Raw genomic sequence first — 20693 nt, forward strand, 5'->3', positions numbered from 1 at the left:
TGTTAACAAATGTGATATATTTGCATTAACCGATCCCATTTTCCTGCAGGTCCAGGAAACAAACATGGACAATGCTGGCCTGACCCTGCAGCTGGACAACTGCGAGCTGGCGTCCGATGATTTCAAAGTGAAGTGAGTGTGTGGCACAGGGATTAAAAACTGGAATACACGGATGACTCCCATGGGCAGATTAGGTGCCTCATGTGGTGCCAACCGTGGCGGGTCCTTGATTTACCCCATTCAGAACCAAGTTCCCTGATGGCAGGTGGACTGGCATTTTGGGGGTGATGCAGTTGTTCCCAATGACCCTTCCATTCGGGAGACAAATAGCAGATGGAATCCTAACCACAGTCTGATGACTACTGGCACTGCCAAGCAATACAGACCAAAGCTGTGTGAATAGCAAAGGCCACATGTTATCACTGGTGACGTGCAGGAATAGGGTGGCTGGTTTAGCTCACTGGGCTAAATTGCTGGCTTTGAAAGCAGACCAAGGCAGGCCAGCAGCGCGGTTCGATTCCCGTACCAGCCTCCCCGGACAGGCGCCGGAATGTGGCGACTAGGGGCTTTTCACAGTAACTTCATTTGAAGCCTACTCGTGACAGTAAGCGATTTTCATTTTTTCATTTCAGTGGGTTGAAAATTCAGGGATTGAGGCAAGAGTACTGTTTTAGGAAAATCCTCTGACTTTGAAAGGATCAATATTGGGCAGGACACTGGGGAGAACTCCCCTGGTCTTCAAATAATATCATCGAATCTCCTTGTACCCGCCTGAACTCACCGCCGTTTACAAAATCCTGTCGGCATTCTTGGTCACTTACTGATCCCAGTTCGCATTATTAGATTCAAGTCCCTAACTAGACATTGTAGAGAGCTGGAGGGGCCAGCATTGTTTCCCTTCGAACAGAGAAGGTTCAGGAGAAGGTGATCAAGAAAATAATCAGAAGGCAGATTTTCTCTTCCCAGGTGAGTTGGATGAAATTTGGAGTGCTACCTGAAAGGATGGTGGGAGCAGTTTCGACCGGAATTTTCAATAGGAAATCGGATAAATACTTGCCGGCGAATGTTTGTGGATCTCTGGGAAAAGGGCATTGGGTGGAGAAGAGCTATTACAGGCGCAGTGGACTGATTGACCTTCCTCTGTGCCGAATTATTCCAAAGAAGGACAGGATAAATGCTTGGAAAGGAACGATTTGCAGGACTAAAGAGCGGGCGGATTAGAATTAATGGGAATAGACCTTTCAAAGAGATGATATTGGCCAGAAGGGCCGAATGGCCTCTTTCGGTGCTGTTGTGATTCTTTGATTCAAAACATGTCAACTCTGGGTTGCTTTCCAACACGTTGTAGATGGTGTCACTAGTAATGCAGAGGCCCCAGAGGCTCTGGGGACATGGGTTCAAATCCCACATCAGCAACTGGTGGAATTTAAATTCAATGAATAAATCTGGAATATAAAGCTAGTCTCAGTAATGGTGACCATGAAACTACCGTCGATTGTTGTAAAAGCCCATCTGGTTCACTAATGTCCTTTAGGGAAGGGGAAATCTGCCGTCCTTACCCGGTCTGGCCTACATGGCAATGTGGTTGGCTCTTAACTGCCCTCGGAAATGGCCGAGCGAGACACTGAGCTTGAGGATCATTAGGGATGGGCAGCAAATGCTGCCTTGGCAGGGAAGCCCATGCCCCATGAATTAGTAAAGGAAAATCTCACTGGACTACATGTTCTGGGTCAGCAGGCTGCTTCACAACTCACCAATGATTTGTCCCTAGGTGGCAGTCGGAGTCGGATTTGAGGCAATCGGTGGAGCAGGACCTCAATGGCCTGCGGAAAATCCTGGATGACACCAATGTGGGCCGCATGCAGCTTGAATCCCAGATTGAGGCCATGAATGAAGAGCTGAGCTACCTCCGCAAGAATCACCTGGAGGTAAAACTCCCATTTACACAGCCGTCGTCCACATGGGGCGAGACGTCCCAAAGCACCGCGCAGCCAATGACGTACTTTCTGAAGTGTAGTCTCTGTGGTGATGTCGGAAACAAAGCAACTGATTGGTGCTCAGCAAGATCCCACAGTGCAATCTGACACAAGGCAGATAACCTGTTTTAGTCAGTCTGGTTAAAGGATGGATATTGCCCAGGACACTGGGCGGGGGCGGGGGGGGGGGGGGGGGGGGGGGGGGGGGGGGGGGGGGGGGTGGGCGCTCCTATGATTCTTTGGAACGGTTGCTGTGGGACCATTTCTGTGTATCCGATAAGGAAGATGGGGGCCTCACTTTAACGTCTTACCTGAACGGCAGCTCTTCTGACACTCCAGTACTCATTCAGTCCCTGTGATAGTGGGCAGCACGGTAGCACACTGCTTAGCACTGTTGCTTCACAGCACCAGGGTCCCAGGTTCGATTCCCGGCTTGGGTCACTGTCTGTGCGGAGTCTGCACGTTCTCCCCGTGTCTGCGTGGGTTTCCTCCGGGTGCTCCGGTTTCCTCCCACAAGTCCCGAAAGACGTGCTGTTCGGTGTATTGGACATTCTGAATTCTCCCTCCGTGTACCCGAACAGGCGCCGGAATGTGGCGACTAGGGGCTTTTCACAGTAACATCATTGATTTGATTTGATTTTTTTCTGACTTCTGATTTTTTAAGTGAACGTATACAGTACGTACATAGTAGACAAAAAAAAGAATAATCGACAGAGAACAAAGAACAAAAAAAGTACAGCACAGGAACAGGCCCTTCGGCCCTCTAAGCCTGTGCCGACCATGCTGCCCGACTAAACTAAAATCTTCTTCACTTCCGGGGTCCGTATCCCTCTATTCCCATCCGATTCATGTATTTGTCAAGATGCCCCTTAAATGTCACTATCGTCCCTGCTTCCACCACCTCCTCCGGCAGTGAGTTCCAGGCACCCACTACCCTCTGTGTAAAATACTTGCCTCGTACATCTCCTCTAAACCTTGCCCCTCGCACCTTAAACCTATGCCCCTGAGTAATTGACCCCTCTACCCTGGGAAAAAGCCTCTGACTATCCATTGACAAATGACAAATGGTACATTGACAAACAGTGATTGGTTACAGTACGGAACAAGGGGCCTAACAAAGCAATACATGAGCAAGAGCACGCATAGGCGTCGTGAATAGTGTTCTTACAGGAACATCAGTCCAGGGGGAGTCGTTGAGGAGTCTTGTAGCTGTGGGGAAGAAGCTGTTCCTATGTCTGGATGTGCGAGTCTTCAGACTTCTGTACCTTCTGCCTGATGGAAGGGTCTGGAAGAAGGCATGCCTGGGTGGGAGGGTCTCTGATAATGCTGTCTGCCTTCCTGAGGCAGCGGAGGTGGAGACAGAATCAATGTGGGGGGGCAAGCTTGTGTGATGTTTGGGCTGAGTTCACCACACTCTGCAGTTCCTTGCGATCTTGGGCCGAGCAGTTGCCATACCAGGCTGTGATGCAGCCGGATAGGATGCTCTCTATCGCACATCTATAGAAGTTTGTGAGAGTCGATGCAGACATGCCAAATTTCTTTAGCTTCCATAGGAAGTAGAGACGTTGTTGGGCTTTCTTGATTGTTGTGTTAACTCATTGCAGTGTTAATGTAAGCCTACTTGTGACACTAATAAAAATTATTATTATTATAAATTCTCTCTCTCTCTCTCGCTCTCTCTCAGGAAGTGGATGATCTGAAAAGGCAGATTGCAAATTCCAGTGTTTCTGTGGAAGTTGACAATTCCGGCGAGGAGGATCTTGGGAAAATGATGAACAAAATCCGTGAGGAATACCAGGCCCTGGCTGATCAGAATAGGAAAGATGCGGAGGAGTGCTACAGAAAGAAGGTAACTGACAAAACCCCCTGTGTGACGGGATATGGATGTGCGTCTCTCTGCACATGTGTGAATTAATTTGAATAAGGGTGTGTGTCTCTGTGTGAGACTGTATGCCTGAATTTGCATGCTTCTTGTGTGTTTGTGCTATGGCTGGAATGTTACCACCTCTCCTGCCAGTGGGATTTTCCTCTCATCTGAAGTCGATGGTCTTTTGAACGGCTTGCTGCATTTCGCTGAGGTGGACGTTCTACCCCGTGACTGTGCGCGAGTCCTTGTATTTTTGTGTGTCTTTCTCACGATGTGCCGTTTGTTCACCTCTGTCTTTACCAGTTTGACACTGCCTCTCTGGAAGCTTCAAAGAATAACGAGGCCCTTCAGGCAACGAAAAACCAACTCACCACCCTGCGGCGTCAGATCAAAGGCCTGGAAGTTGAGCATCGCTCGCTGGTTGCCATGGTAAGTCCCCAATTCAATCGCAGTCGGCTCATCCATATCCATCGACAGTGTTCACCACTTTTGTCAACTCGCACCCGAGCAGGAGCTCCCTAAATAAGGCCTCTTTGAGCCTCTACCGTGCCCATAACGTGCAGATTCAGTCGGCAGTTAGGAAGGCAAATGCAATGTTAGCATTCACGTCGAGAGGGCTCGACTACAAGACCAGTCTGAGGCTGTACAAGGCTCTGGTCAGATCCCATTTGGAGTATTGTGAGCAGTTTTGGGCACCGTATCTAAGGAAGGACGTGCTGGCTTTGGAAAGGGTCCAGAGGAGGTTCACAAGAATGATCCCTGGAATGAAGAGCTTGTCGTATGAGAACGGTTGAGGATCTGGGTCTGTACTCGTTGGAGTTTAGAAGGTGAGTGGGGATCTTATTGAAACTTACAGGATACTGGGATCCTGGATAGAGTGGACGTGGAGAGGATTTTCCACTTGTGGGAAAAACTAGAACGAGGGCACAATCTCAGACTAAAGGGACAATCCTTTAAAACCGAGATGAGGCGGAATTTCTTCAGCCGAGGGTGGTGAATCTGTGGAACTCTTTGCCGCAGAAGGCTGTGGAGGCCAAATCACTGAGTGTCTTTAAGACAGAGATAGATAGGTTCTTGATTAATAAGGGGATCAGGGGTTATGGGGAGAAGGCAGGAGAATGGGGATGAGAAAAATATCAGCCATGATTGAATGGCGGAGCAGACTCGATGGGCCGAGTGGCCTAATTCTGCTTCGATGTCTTATGGTCTTATTCCGTCTTCAGTAAAATCCTAGCCAATCTTCTGCCTCAACTCCACTCTCCCACCTGTTTTTTGAGGGAGATCCATACCCTTCAGGGAGAGAGAACTTGAAATGAAAAATGAAATGAAAATCGCTTATTGTCACGAGTAGGCTTCAATGAAGTTACTGTGAAAAGCCCCTAGTCGCCACATTCCGGCGCCTGTCTGGGGAGGCTGGTACGGGAATCGAACCGTGCTGCTGGCCTGCTTGGTCTGCTTTAAAAGCCAGTGATTTAGCCCAGTGAGCTAAACCAGCCCCTACTTAAAGCCTCCTTCAGCTCTGTCTCCAAAACAAAACTAAAACCTGAGAGACAGCCTCAGCTGATAGAATCTGCTGGTTCCTAGGTTTTGACAGAACTGGCTACAGACTGCTTGCGACCTTTTAATCAGAGGTTACCTCCACAGGCCTGGCTGGATAGACAGTGTTTTTTAACCTGCTTCTGGCAGTACTCTAGATCCAAACAGAACTGAAACTTAACTCTGCAAAATGGAGTCTGCCTGTCATTCCAGAACAGGCCCCAATCAAACCGAGAGCCCGTCAAAGACCCGATTTCAAAAGAGCTGATTGGGGCTGCTAGCCAAGTCCATCAAAATAACATCATGGGACACTACCACACAGCACATTGGATAAAGGGGTGTGCCTGGACCAGTTCAAAGGGCAGTTTGCTGTAGTGTAAAAGCAACCAGCAAGTCCTCAAGGATTGAAGACTGCGTTCCGGATGTGATTGGGGAGGACCAGACGGGATTTGTTAAGGGAAGGCACTTGGCGGCCAACGTAAGAAGGCTGTTATCATGATGTCCCAAGAGGGTAGGGACGTAGAGGTAGTGGTCGCAATGGACACAGAGAAGGCATTTGACCAGGTGGAACTTTAGTAATTATTACTGGGCGGCGAATATAGCCATGATTAGGAAGTGGGGGGTGGGGTCGGTGTGGGAGCGAGTAGAGGCGGCATCTTGTAAGGTCACTAGTTTGGGGGCATTGGTACCGGCACCTCTGCCGTTCCCGCCGGCACGGTACTCCACCAGCCCCGTGGTGGTGGCGGCTCTGAGAGTCTGGGGGCAATAGAGGAGACATGTGGGAGCAGGGAGCATCGGTCTGGTCCCCAATCTGTAATAATCACCGGTTTGCCCCGGGGAGGATAGATGGAGGGTTCCGGAGATGGCAGAGAGCAGGGATCGAGAGGGTGGCGATACTCCCCCAGGGGGTGTGACACATTACACCATCCTAAATCTAAGATAGCTTCATCACCAGTCAGTTCCACAATGTATTCCTCTGGGAAACTGCCATGAAAGCATCCTGCAAACTCATTTTCTAGACCATTCTTGCTCATTTGATTGTCCCAGTTTATATGAAGATTAAAGCCCCCCACAATTATTACCTTTCCTTTGGTACCAGCTCCAGTAGATCCTTGTTTAATGTTCTGTCCAATGTTATCGCTCTAGTTAGGCGGCCGATACATCACGTCATCAGAACTTCAAACTCCGAAATTTTCAGCCTCTCTTTAAAAAAAACTCTCTGCCTTCTTAAAACCTATCCTCCTTAAAACCTATCCCTTTGACTGAGCTTTTGTTCAATCTGTCCTAATATCTCCCACTGTGACTCATTATCAGCATTTGTTTGATAAAGCACCTGAAGCATATCCACAAAGTTAAGGTGTCCGACACACGTACAGGCTGTTTCTGTTCAACAATTCTTCTTCTCACCAGATCAATTCACTGGAGGACACGCTGGAGGACAATGAGGAGCGGACAGCAGCGGAGCTGCAAACCTTCAACTTGAACATTCTAAACCTGGAGCAGCAGCTCGCTGATCTCCACGCTAAACAGAATGCTCAGAATGCAGAATACCAGATTCTGCTCAACACCAAGATGAGGCTGCAGGCTGAGATCAATACCTACCGTGGCCTGCTGGAGGCTGAAGGGTAAAATCACCGTGTTACATCCCGGGCTAGATACAGAGTAAAGCTTCCTCTGCACTGTCCCCATCAAACACTCCCAGGGCAGGTACAGCACGGGGTTAGATACAGAGTAAAGCTCCCTCTACACTGTCCCCATCAAACACTCCCAGGGCAGGTACAGCACGGGGTTAGATACGGAGTAAAGCTCCCTCTACACTGTCCCCATCAAACACTCCCAGGACTGGTACAGCACGGGGTTAGATACAGAGTAAAGCTCCCTCTACACTGTCCCCATCAAACACTCCCAGGGCAGGTACAGCACTCTGTTAGATACAGAGTAAAGCTTCCTCTACACTGTCCCCATCAAACACTCCCAGGACAGGTACAGTACGGGGTTAGATACAGAGTAAAACTCCCTCTGCACTGTTCCCATCAAACACTCCCAGGACAGGTACAGCACGGGGTTAGATACAGAGTAAAGGTCCCTCTACACTGTCCCCATCAAACACTCCCAGGACAGGTACAGCACGGGGTTAGATACAGAGTAAAGCTCCCTCTACACTGTCCCCATCAAACACTCCCAGGACAGGTACAGCCAGGGGTTAGATACAGAGTAAAGCTCCCTCTACACTGTCCCCATCAAACACTCCCAGGGCAGGTACAGCACTCTGTTAGATACAGAGTAAAGCTTCCTCTGCACTGTCCCCATCAAACACTCCCAGGGCAGGTACAGCACTCTGTTAGATACAGAGTAAAGCTTCCTCTACACTGTCCCCATCAAACACCTCCCAGGACAGGTACAGTACGGGGTTAGATACAGAGTAAAGCTCCCTCTACACTGTCCCCATCAAACACTCCCAGGACAGGTACAGCACGGGGTTAGATACAGAGTAAAGCTCCCTCTACACTGTCCCCATCAAACACTCCCAGGACAGGTACAGCACGGGGTTAGATACAGAGTAAAGCTCCCTCTACACTGTCCCCATCAAACACTCCCAGGACAGGTACAGCATGGGGTTAGATACAGAGTGATGTACCATCAATTGTACGCGAGGCGAGTGATTTACCAAAGTCTGGCTTTAATTGACTAGAACACAGCTCTGCGATCGTCTACAATGGAAAGGGACGATCGTCAGTCGTCTGACCATTTATACCTCGTTAATAGAGGCGTGGGTAACTCAGCCTCTCGGCCAATCGGTCGGGAGGCACATGACCGACCAGGGCCAATGGTAAGCCGACGTTCTGGCCCAATGGCAGACGAGTATGCAGATCATATCACCACGCAGAGTAAAGTGGCTGGTGGTGACTGGGGTATGGGACAGAGGGGGTCTATATTTTTTTGTTTGAAGAGGGTTTCTATCCAGTGAGCGTCAATGAACATTTACTCTGGTTTTTAAAAAAAATTAATTTTTATTCAAATTTTCACATTTTCACAAAAAAGAAAACAGTAACAGAAAATTCTAAGAACAACCCCCCCCCCCCCCCCCCCCCCCCCCGGGTTGCTGCTGCTGCTGACCTTTTGTTTTTACCGTTCTGCCAGGAGATCGAGGAATGGTTGCCATCTCCTGAAAAACCCCTGCACTGACCCCCTTGGGGCAAATTTCACCCTCTCCAATTTAATAAACCCTGCCATATCATTGACCCAGGTCTCCACGCTTGGGGGGTCTCGTATCCTTCCACTGTAGCAAGATCCTCTGCCGGGCTACTAGGGACGCAAAGGCCAGAACACCGTCATCTTAACTGACTGGCCTCTTTCGCCTCCTGCACTCCCGGCTCCACTGCATCCCCAAATATTGCGAGTCCCCAGCCTGGATTGACCCTGGATCCTGGCAGCAGGGGGACCCCCGCCACCTGCCGCCTGACAAATGCCCTTACTTGCATGTACCTAAAGGTGTTCCCCGGGGGGAGCCCAAACTTCCCTTCCAGCTCACCCAGGCTCGCGAACTTCCCGTCTATGAACAGGTCCCCCAGCCTCCTGACACCTGCCCTGTGCCAACTCAGGAACCCGCCATCAATTCTCCCCGGAACAAACCGGTGGTTCCCCCGTATCGGGGACCCCATCGAGGCCCCCACCTCCCCCCTGTGCCGCCTCCATTGCCCCCAAATCTTGAGGGTAGCTGCCACCACCGGGCTCGTGGTATACCTTGTTGGAGGGAGCGGCAGCGGTGCCGTTGCCAGCGCCTCCAGGCTCGTGCCCACACAGGATGCCATCTCCATCCTCTTCCATGCTGCCCCCTCCCCGTCCATTACCCACTTACGCACCATCGCTGCGTTGGCAGCCCAATAATACCCACAGAGGTTGGGCAGCGCCAGCCCCCCTCTATCCCTGCCCCGCTCCAGAAACACCCTTCTCACCCTTGGAGTCCCCTGTGGCCACACAAACCCCGTAATGCTCCTGTTAACCCGCCTGAAAAAGGCCTTCGGGATAAGGATGGGGAGGCACTGGAACAGAAACAAAAACCTCGGGAGCACCATCATCTTGACTGACTGCACCCTACCCGCCAGAGGCACCGGCAGCATGTCCCACCTCTTAAACTCCTCCTCCATACATTTACCCTGGTTAACACTCTGGCGACCCGGTGTCTGCTGATACGTTGGCACGAAGCATTCTTGGGCATTCAGTTGTGTAGAATTGTACCCTGGAACAGGACAGAATGTCGTCGGGAGAACAAAGATTATTTTCGGAGAGAAACAACAGAACAGAGCACCGCTCCATAGTAAATGAGGCTATTCAGCCCATCGTGGGTGTACTCGCTCTTTGAAAGATTTCTGATCACCTTAAATCTATTTTCTAGTTTCTGCCACTTTTGCCACCTGGAGAAGTTTTCTTCCCGCTCACGTAGCAACTTTAGTTCTTCACTATTCAAGGCTCTTGATGCAGTGAGGTGTAGAAATATTCTTTACAAATAGGTCACTTGGTAATTTCATTTTCCACTATGTTTGTTTCAACCCAAGCCAATTTCCAGAGACTGGTAGGAGTTACAATTCCCACTGACCTTCCCACACTGTCTTGGGAGGGCCCCACAATTCTGGATTAATCTTGCGCACTCTTGGAAGATCAGACTTGGGGACAGGTGTAAGCCCCTCGAGCCTGCTCCGCCATTCCGTGGGGCTGGGGTCTCCACTCCACTCTGCTGTTTGTTACCCCATGATTATCAAAATCTATTTAACTCAACCTTCAATAAATTCAATGACCCAATCTCCCCCTCCGGAAGGGAATGCCAAAGACTAACGACACTTTGGAAAGAAAATGAAAATGAAAATGGCTTATTGTCACGAGTAGGCTTCAATGAAGTTACTGTGAAAAGCCCCTAGTCGCCACATTCCGGCGCCTGTCCGGGGAGGCTGGTACGGGAATCGAACCGTGTTGCTGGCCTGCTTGGTCTGCTTTAAAAGCCAGTGATTTAGCCCAGTGAGCTAAACCAGCCCCTGAAAGTAAAATCTTCACATCCCGGGTGGTAGATCTGTGTCTCCTGTGAGTAACCCTGGGGAAAAAGAGCGTACAAACGTTTCCCCCCCCCCCCCCCCCCCCCGTTTGGCTGCATCCAGACATGGGCCTGGGCTGGAGCAGCCATGTGGTGGATAGAGAGGTTTCTGGTGCACAGAGGATTATGGGTACTACTGCCACCATTGTTATCTGGCTGCTGTGAGAATTGATATGTTGGGCGACCTTTAGGAATATGTTTGGGGGACGGAAGTGATTAGAGTTAGATGGTCATATGATGAAGCCTCCAAAGTTGGATTGATGACCAACCCTCGTTATCACCACACTGCTGTGCTCAAATATGTCGCTATTTTGCAGGTCCAGCCAATCAGATCATCAATCAAGTCGTTCTCAAGTTTCAACTATTGGAGGTGAGTTGGTGACTGCAGTTCTCAAGAGGGACTGGCAAAGCAAGATGCTATTGAGCTGTTAGAGGCATCGCAGGCAGCAACAATCCTGATCCCCCCCCCCCCCCCCGCCCAGTGCCCACAGTCATGTATCTTCCAGCAATGATTTTCAGAGAACATAGAAAATAGGAGCAGGAGGAGGCCATTCAGCCCTTCGAGCCTGCTCCCCCATTCATTATGATCGTGGCTGATCATCCAACTCAATAGCCTAATCCCACTTCACCCCAAACCCTTCGATCTCCTTAGCCCTAAGTGTGATATCTAACTACTTCTTGAAAACATGAAATGTTTTCGCCTCAAATCTTCCTGTGGCAACAAATTCCACAGGCCAACCACTCTCTGGGTGAAGAAATGTTATCTCTGTCCTAAATAGTCTCCCCTGCAGGGAAGATGTTACCGATGTTGGGGGTGTCCAGAACCAGAGGTCACAGCCTGAGGATTCAGGGTAAACCATTTCAGACAGAGATAAGGAGACATTTCTTCACACAAAAAGTGGCGAGCCTGTGGAAATCATTGCCACAGGAAGTAGCTGATGCCAAAACATTGAATATATTGAAGAGGCGGCTGGATATAGCACTCGGAGAGAATGGGATCAAAGGCTATGGGGAGAAAGCAGGATTAGGCTATTGAGTTGGATGATCAGCCATGATCCTGATGAATGGCGGAGCAGGCTCGAAGGGCCAAATGGCCTCCTCCTGCTCCTATCTTCTATGTATCTTTGTTACGTTGGTTTTGGAGGGGTTGCAGGGCAGATTCCCCTAACCACCCAGGGGTTAAATTGTAAGGGTGGTTGGCATCGGCCAGGGCTGTGCTCCCTTGAGTGCGGAGGGTTTGGTTTAGTTCAGGTTTTTGAAAGGATTATGGTGCTCAATGGAGTAAATATAGAGATGATTACCTCCTGGGTAAGGGGAGGAGAGCAAAGACGGCCAAGGAGGAGCTTTAACTCCTGTTCCTGAGTATTTCAATTTAATCCTGTTCACTGTGAACTGCCACAAATGCATGGACTGTGTCCCAACCTCACTCCCCAGCGCCCTACCATCTAGGTAGTCCATGCACTCACTGTGCACCCTCACATATACCTGTACCCTCACTGTGCACCCTCACATATACCTGTACCCTCACTGTGCACCCTCACATATACCTGTGCACCCTCACTGTGCACCCTCACATATACCTGTGCACCCTCACTGTGCACCCTCACATATACCTGTGCACCCTCAGTGTACCCTCACATCTACCTGTGCACCCTCACATATACCTGTGCACCCTCACATATACCTGTGTACCCTCACTGTGCACCCTCACATATACCTGTACCCTCACTGTGCACCCTCACATATACCTGTACCCTCACTGTGCACCCTCACATATACCTGTACCCTCACTGTGCACCCTCACATATACCTGTACCCTCACTGTGCACCCTCACATATACCTGTACCCTCACTGTGCACCCTCACATATACCTGTGCACCCTCACTGTGCACCCTCACATATACCTGTACCCTCACTGTGCACCCTCACATATACCTGTGCACCCTCACTGTGCACCCTCACATATACCTGTACCCTCACTGTGCACCCTCACATATACCTGTGCACCCTCACTGTGCACCCTCACATATACCTGTGCACCCTCACTGTGCACCCTCACATATACCTGTACCCTCACTGTGCACCCTCACATATACCTGTACCCTCACTGTGCACCCTCACATCTACCTGTACCCTCACTGTGCACCCTCACATATACCTGTACCCTCACTGTGCACCCTCACTGTGCACCGTCACATCTACCTGTGCACCCTCACATATACCTGTGCACCCTCACTGTGCACCCTCACATATACCTGTGCACCCTCACATATACCTGTACCCTCACTGTGCACCCTCACATATACCTGTACCCTCACTGTGCACCCTCACATATACCTGTGCACCCTCACTGTGCGCTCTCACATATACCTGTGCACCCTCACTGTGCGCTCTCACATATACCTGTGCACCCTCACTGTGCACCCTCACATATACCTGTGCACCCTCACATATACCTGTGCACCCTCACTGTGCACCCTCACATATACCTGTGCACCCTCACATATACCTGTGCACCCTCACATATACCTGTGCACCCTCACTGTGCACCCTCACATATCCCTGTGCACCCTCACTGTGCGCTCTCACATATACCTGTGCACCCTCACTGTGCACCCTCACATCTACCTGTGCACCCTCACTGTGCACCCTCACATATCCCTGTGCACCCTCACTGTGCGCTCTCACATATACCTGTGCACCCTCACTGTGCACCCTCACATCTACCTGTGCACCCTCACTGTGCACCCTCACTGTGCACCCTCACATATACCTGTGCACCCTCACTGTGCACCCTCACATATACCTGTGCACCCTCACATATCCCTGTGCACCCTCACTGTGCGCTCTCACATATACCTGTGCACCCTCACTGTGCACCCTCACATATACCTGTGCACCCTCACATATACCTGTGCACCCTCACTGTGCGCTCTCACATATACCTGTGCACCCTCACTGTGCGCTCTCACATATACCTGTGCACCCTCACTGTGCACCCTCACATATACCTGTACCCTCACTGTGCGCTCTCACATATACCTGTGCACCCTCACTGTGCACCCTCACATATACCTGTGCACCCTCACTGTACTTACCCATTGCCTTCCAAATCTTTTGCAGACAAGAAAGCTAAGAAAGTCATCATCATTTCTCAGAAGATGGTTAATGGGAAGGTGATTTCCGAAAAACACGAATCTGAAGAAATCTTGGAGTAAAGTGTTCCTCGTGTGGAGAACGTTTCAGCGAGAGAATTTCTTATCCATTTGGAGCGATTAAACTTGGGAGGGGGTTGAAAGGGAATGTCTTCAGATTCTGGTGATGCTCTTCTGAGTGACCTGTTTCTGTTGGGTGGGCTGCTATTTGGGATTTGGGGTGGGGTACTGGGTCTCGCCCCTGCTGAGTTCCACGCTGTGTCTGTGTTAAAAGAGGGGCGGTTTCAACCTTCACTTTTATCACAGATGCATGAATGTGCCCGTGGTTCTCGGACTGTGTTGTTGGGTTGGTTGTTTGATGAATAAATAGTTGGTTTGGGTTAACGTTTTGTGGTGAAGTCGGTTCCCCTTTAACTACACGTGGGGTTAACTGAATATTCCGAGTTCTCTGACTTGCTTCCTGCTCAGTCACGGAGTTGTTCTCTTTATTCACTGGGTATTCTCACATATTCACTCTATCGCCATTCTTTACATTCATTCACCGGATGTGTGCGCTGCTGGTTAGGCCGGCATTTATTGCCCATCCCTAATAACCCTTGAGAAGGTGGTGGGGAGCTGCCTTCTTGAACCACTGCAGTCTCGGTGTAGGTACACCCACTGTGCTGTTAGCTGGAGCTCCAGGATACTAGGGTGTTTGAGTTCTGTATATTGATTGTACACTCCCGTGGACTTCTAGATGAAACTAAGATCCCCTCTGTATAAAACTGTGGGGGGTGCAATGTTGGGGTGTGACAATTTGATTGTATTTGTATCAGTTTCTTTTTTCTGGCCTGGTTTAATAAAAGATTGAGTTCATAACATCTACCTGTCATACTGACTACATATTTCTTATGTGGTATTTATCGCTCAGGAACAGACCGTTCACCTCCAATGGGTCAAATGCTGGTGTTTAAACTCCGTGAACCCCCCCCCCCCTCACCTCTCACCTCACCCCATCAGCATTTCCTCTTATTCCTTTAACCCTGACGTGTTTATCCAGCTTCTCCTTAACCTTATCTATGTTAATGACCTCAACCACTCCCTGTGGGAGTGAATTCCACCTTAGAACATAGAACACTACAGCGCAGTACGGGCCCTTCGGCCCTCGATGTTGCGCCGACCTGTGAAACCATCTGAAGCCTATCTGACCTACACTATTCCATTTTCATCCATATGTCTATCCAGTGACCACTTAAATGCCCTTAAAGTTGGCGAGTGTACTACTGTTGCAGGCAGGGCGTTCCACACCCCTACTACTCTCTGAGTAAAGAAACTGCCTCTGACATCTGTCCTATATCTATCACCCCTCAATTTAAAGCTATGTCCCCTCGTGTTTGTCATCCCCATCCGAGGAAAAAGACTCTCACTGTCCACCCTATCTAACCCTCTGACTATCTTATATGTTTCTATTATGCTCACCTTCTGCTCACTCTATGGGTAAAGAGGCTTTTCCTGAATTCCCAATTGGATTTATTAGTGAATCTGTCGTACACTTGGTGGAGATTTCAGGATGTTGGAAGCGGCAGCTTCAAGGCACATTCACGGGGGGATTACAGGCATCTATGCGTTTTGCACATTCCCAAATCTACACATTTGTTCACTGGGGTCCAGGGTCAGGATCAGGCTCCGCTGTGAAGGCCCTCACAGTTGACAATCCAATGGACGTTTGCTCTCTGAACACATGAAATACTGGATGAAGTCTTCAAATTAGCCACCCCATGACTCCGCTTTACTGGGTCTCACGCCTGATATAAGGAACAAAGATAAGAATCGCAACCAGAAGGGTGATTCTCATTTTCCCCTGTGTGCAATGGCTGAAGTGTTTATAGGTCTGAATCTCAGTCACACACACTCCCAAGTTCAATGCCTGATCTGTACCAACATAGCTTAGTGCAGCCAGCCTGGACTATCCACCTCCGACATTGCTGACGCAGTAGAATACAGGCAGGATATTTGAAGTCACCGTCAGTCGACACTTGCTGGTCATTGCGTGACAAACAAGAGAAGGAGCTCTACAAAATATCTCAAACCAACTCCTCACAACCGTCCCCATTAAAGTCCCAATTGAATCCATTTAATCAAGTCCAAATCCAGGCTCCTTCACAAATGCCTCTGCCTCCTCCGACAGATTGAAAAACAACGGGCTGGATTGTCCGTTTCAGTGGAATGGATTCTCTGCCTGATCATTGATTACGATATCGGCGTCGTGGCAACGGCGAATCCCTTAAGGCCATAAGACATAGGAGCAGAATTAGGCCACTCAGCCCATTGAGTCTGCTCCACCATTCAATCATGGCTGATATTTTCTCATCCCCATTCTCCTGCCTTCTCCCCATTCCCTTACTGATCAAGAACCTATCTATCTCTGTCTGATAGACACTCAGTGATTTGACCTCCACAGCCTTCTGCGGCAAAGAGTTCCACAGATTCACCACCCTCTGGCTGAAGAAATTCCTCCTCATCTCTGTTTTAAAGGATCGTCCCTTTAGTCTGAGATGGTGAATCCTCTGCTTCTAGTTTTTCCGACAAGTGGAAACATCCTCTCCACGTCCACTCTATCCAGACCTGGCAGTATCCTGTAAGTTTCAATAAGATCCCCCCACATCCTTCTAAACTCCAAAGAGTACAGACCCAGAGTCCTCAACCGTTCCTCATACAACAAGTTCTTCATTCCAGGGATCATTCTTGTGAACCTCCTCTGGACCCTTTCCAAGGCCAGCACATCCTTCCTTAAATACAGGACCCAAAACTGCTCACAATACTCCAAATGGGGGCTGACCAGAGCTTTATACAGCCTCAAGTACATCCCTCTCTTGTATTCTAGCCATCTCAACATGAATAACATTGCATTTGCCTTCCTAACTGCCGATTGAACCTGCACGTTAACCTTGAAAGAATCTTGCTCAAGAATTCCCAAGTCCCTTTGTACTTCTGATTTCCTCAGCATTTCTCCATTCAGAACATAGTCTATGCCTCCATTTCTCCTTCCAAAGTGCATAACCTCACACTTTTCCAGTGTATTCCATCTGCTACTTCATTGCCCACTCTCCTAGCCTGTCCAAGTCCTCCTGCAGCCCCCTTGCTTCCTCAATACTACCTTCCCTTGACAGATCTGTGTATCATCTGCAAACTTAGCAACAGTGGGCTGGTTTAGCTCACTTGGCTAAATCGCTGGCTTTTAAAGCAGACCAAGCAGGCCAGCAGCACGGTTCGATTCCCGTATCAGCCTCCCCGGACAGGCGCCGGATTGTGGCGACTAGGAGCTTTTCACAGTAACTTCATTGAAGCCTACTCGTGACAATAAGCGATTTTCATTTCAGTTCCTTTTTCCAGATCATTAATGTATATTGTGACAAGTTGTGGTCCCAGCACAGACCCCTGAGGCACACCACTAGTCACCGGCTGCCATCCTGAAAAAGACCCCTTTATCCCCACTCTCTGCCTTCTGCCAGTCAGCCAATCCTCTATCCATGCCAGGATCTCTATTGTCAGGCAGACTTCCCTTTGACAAAGCCGTGCTGACTCGGTCCTACTTTATCATGCACTTTCCAGTACTCCGCAATCTCATCCTTAATAATGCCGTCAGTGTCCCCACACCCTCAGGACCACCACCAGCACTGGGCTTTGTGGAGTACTGAGCCAGCAAGAATGGCAGAGGCCCCGTCAATACTGCCCCTAAGCTAATGTCCCAACAAGAGGCTGCCCCCACCCGCTCCCACACCCACCCCTCCCCCACGACATAATCATGGCTATATTCGCTGCCCAGTAATAGTTCATTAAATTCGGCAAGGCCAGCCCGCTCCTCGCGTCCCCATTCCAGCAGCACTTTCTTTACCTGGGGGGGGATTTCAACGCCCACGCAAACCCCAAACCTTTTTCACCACCCCCCCTCCACGACAAACAGCTTCTCAAACACGGTCACAAACATCCCCCACCTTTTCTCAAACTCCCCCGCTGAGCCCCTTAACTCAGACTTTATCTTCTCTAACCACAGGAAGTTGTACAGGTGACCCGGCCAAGCTGCTACCCCCGGTGGCGATGCCGACCGCCACTCTAGCGAAATTCCCCGCCGTGCAATCAGAGAGGCGAAGGCCAAGACATCAGCCTTCCTCCTCTCCATGAGCTCCGGCTTCTCTGAGACCCCAAATATCGCCACCAAAGGGTCCGGGTCCACTCCCTCCTCCACTATCCTGTCTAAGACCGCGAACACTCCCGCCCAGAATCTTCCCAATTTTTCGCAACCCCAAAACATGTGATTCGCTGTCCCCCACCCACACCTCTCACACTCATCTGCTACCCCCTGGAAGAACCCACTCATTCTCGCCCGAGTCATATGCACTCTGTGCACCACCTTAAACTGTATCAGGCTCATCCTTGCACAAGAGGAGTCACCCTTCGCAGTGCCTCACTCCATACTCCCCAACTGATCTCCCCTCCCAACTCCGCTCCCCATTTCCCTTGATCTTCACCACCCGCTCGCCTCCCTGCTCTCACAGCCACTTGTATATATCCCCAATTCTTCCCTCCCCTTCCACACCCAGAAACAGCAGTCGCTCCAGCAGGATGTATCCCGGCAACTGAGGGAACCCCCTCCAGACCTTTTGTGCAAAGATCCTAACCTGCAGGTACCGGGACTCACTCCCCCTCGGCAGCTCTACCCTCTCCCTTAGCTCCTCCAGACTGGCGAACCCTTCTTCCAAATACAAATCCCTCACCTTGACCAGCCCCACTTCCTTCCACCTCCTGTATACATCCCCCTGCCGGCTCAAACCCATGATTCTCGCACAGCGGCGTTAGCACCGACATCCCTTCCACCCTAAAATGCCTCCTCAGCTGATTCCATATCTTCACCGTGGACTGGGCCACTGGGCTCCCTGAATACCTACTCGGAGCCATTGGCAATGCTGCCGTCACCATAGGCCTCAAACTAGACCCCTTACAAGATTCCTCCTCCATCCTAACCCACTCTATCCCTTCTCCTTCCCACCACCGCCGCACCTTGTCCACATTGTGTCCCATGAAGCATGTTCGGCAACGCCAACCCCCCCCTTGCTGCCTCTGCCTCTGTAGCAGGGTCCTCCCCACCCTCGGCACCTTCCCCGCCCACACAAAGTCCAAAATGATGGTGTCCACTTTCCGAAAATAAAGCCTTTGGTATAAAGATCAGGAGAGACTGAAAGATAAGCAAGATAAAGAAGAATATTCATTTTCACCACTTGGACCCTCCCCGCCAACATTAAATGCCGTATATCCCACCTCTTAAGATTCTCCCTGGCCTCCTCCACCAGCTTCACTAAGTTCCACTGGGTTAAGTTCAACTGGGTTAGCACTGCTGCCTCACGGCGCCGAGGTTCCAGGTTCGATCCCGGCTCTGGGTCACTGTCCGTGTGGAGTTTGCACATTCTCCCCGTGTTTGCGTGGGTTTCACCCCCACAATCCAAAGATGTGAAGGGTAGGTGGATTGGCCATGCTAAATTGCCCCTTAATTGGACAAAATAATTTGGCTACTCTAAATTTTAATTTTAAAAAAAGTTCCACTAATGGAGCCCGTCCATTCTCTCACTACCTGAATCCCCAAATAACCGAAATCTATCCCTCGCTACCGTAAATGGCATACCCCCTAAATTAGCCCGCTGTGCCAGCTCATTCACCGGGAATACCTCGCTTTTCCCTACATTCAGTTAGTACCCTGAGAACCCTCCAAACCTCCCCAGCAGGCACACAATCCTTCCCATACTCTCCAACGCATCCGAAACATACAGCAAGAGGTCATCGGCATAGAGCGACACCTGGTGCTTCCTCTGTCTCTTCATAATCCCCCACCACTCCGCTGACCCCCTGAGAGCCATCGCCAATGGCTCTATGGCCAGCGCAAACAGCAGCGGCGACAGCGGGCACCCCTGCCTCGTACCCCTGTGTAAGTCAAAGCTTTGTGAGCTCATATCATTCGTTCTCACCCTCTCCCTTGGTGCCACATACAGCAACCGCACCCATGCCACAAATCTCGGCCCAAACCCAAACCTTCCCAAACCTTCGAACAAGTACCGCCACTCCCCCCGATCAAATGCCTTCTCCACGTCCATGGACACCACCACCTCCGGCACCAGAGCCCCCTACGGATTCACCACCACATCCAACAGCTGTCTTTATATTACTCACGAGCTGCCTGCCCTTCACCAAGTCTGTTTGATCTTCTGCAACCACCTCGGGACACAATCCTCCATCCTCCCTGCCAACAGTGGGTCCACCATACCCATCTTCTCCATAAACCCCCCCCCCCACAGCTCCCTCGCCATTCGTACCCTACCCATCGACCTGGGGCTCGATCTATCCACCCTCGGCTCCAGGACACCATTAAAATCTCCTCCCGTGATCGACTGGTACGTGGCCAAATCCGGGATTGCTGCCAGCAACCCCCTCATAAAACCCACATCATCCCAATTTGGGGCATACACATTTACCAACACTACCGGTGCCCCTTCCAATACCCCACTCACAATCACATATCTCCCACCTGGATCCCTCACCTCCTTCGCACTCACAAATCCTATTTTTTTGCTCAGTAAAATCGGCACGCCCCTCGATTTCGAATCAAACCCTGAGTGAAAAACCTGTCCGACCCACACCTTCCTTAACCTAACCTGGTCCTTCACATGGAGGTGTGTCTCCTGCAGAAAGACCACCCCCCACTTTCAAGCTCCTGAGGTGCGTGAATATCCGCAATCTTTTAGCCAACCCATTCAGTCCTCGGACGTTCCACGTTGCCAGCCTTACCAAAGGCTTGTGCCTCCAATCCCCTCTACCGTCCGTCATCTTCCCTACTTAACACCCACCCCCTTAATTCCATCCTATCCCGAGCCCATCCCAGATGGCCCATTCCTCCTTCCCTGACCACGTCATCTCTCACCCACAGCCATTATCACAACAACCTCCCCCCCACCTTCCCCCCGGCCACCCCTCTTGGCCTTCTCCCCCACCACCACACTTCCATTCGGGGCAGCATGGTAGCATTGTGGATAGCACAATCGCTTCA

The 20693-nt window shown here is 50.3% G+C and overlaps 1 protein-coding gene across 1 annotated transcript in view; it reads left to right on the forward strand.

Moving 5' to 3' along the window:
• Positions 1 to 14483, forward strand: part of LOC119962340 (keratin, type I cytoskeletal 18-like) — a 17865-nt gene extending 3382 nt beyond the window's left edge. Inside the window, exons 3-9 of the mRNA XM_038790321.1 lie at positions 50 to 132; positions 1772 to 1928; positions 3661 to 3825; positions 4147 to 4272; positions 6790 to 7004; positions 10783 to 10835; positions 13590 to 14483. Coding sequence (XP_038646249.1) covers positions 50 to 132; positions 1772 to 1928; positions 3661 to 3825; positions 4147 to 4272; positions 6790 to 7004; positions 10783 to 10835; positions 13590 to 13684 — 894 coding nt within the window. The 3' untranslated portion in view covers positions 13685 to 14483. The remainder of the gene's footprint in view (positions 1 to 49; positions 133 to 1771; positions 1929 to 3660; positions 3826 to 4146; positions 4273 to 6789; positions 7005 to 10782; positions 10836 to 13589) is intronic.
• Positions 14484 to 20693: the final 6210 nt, after the last annotated feature.

This window comes from Scyliorhinus canicula, chromosome 2 (genome assembly GCF_902713615.1).
Source record: "Scyliorhinus canicula chromosome 2, sScyCan1.1, whole genome shotgun sequence".
NCBI classification, from domain to species: domain Eukaryota; kingdom Metazoa; phylum Chordata; class Chondrichthyes; order Carcharhiniformes; family Scyliorhinidae; genus Scyliorhinus; species Scyliorhinus canicula.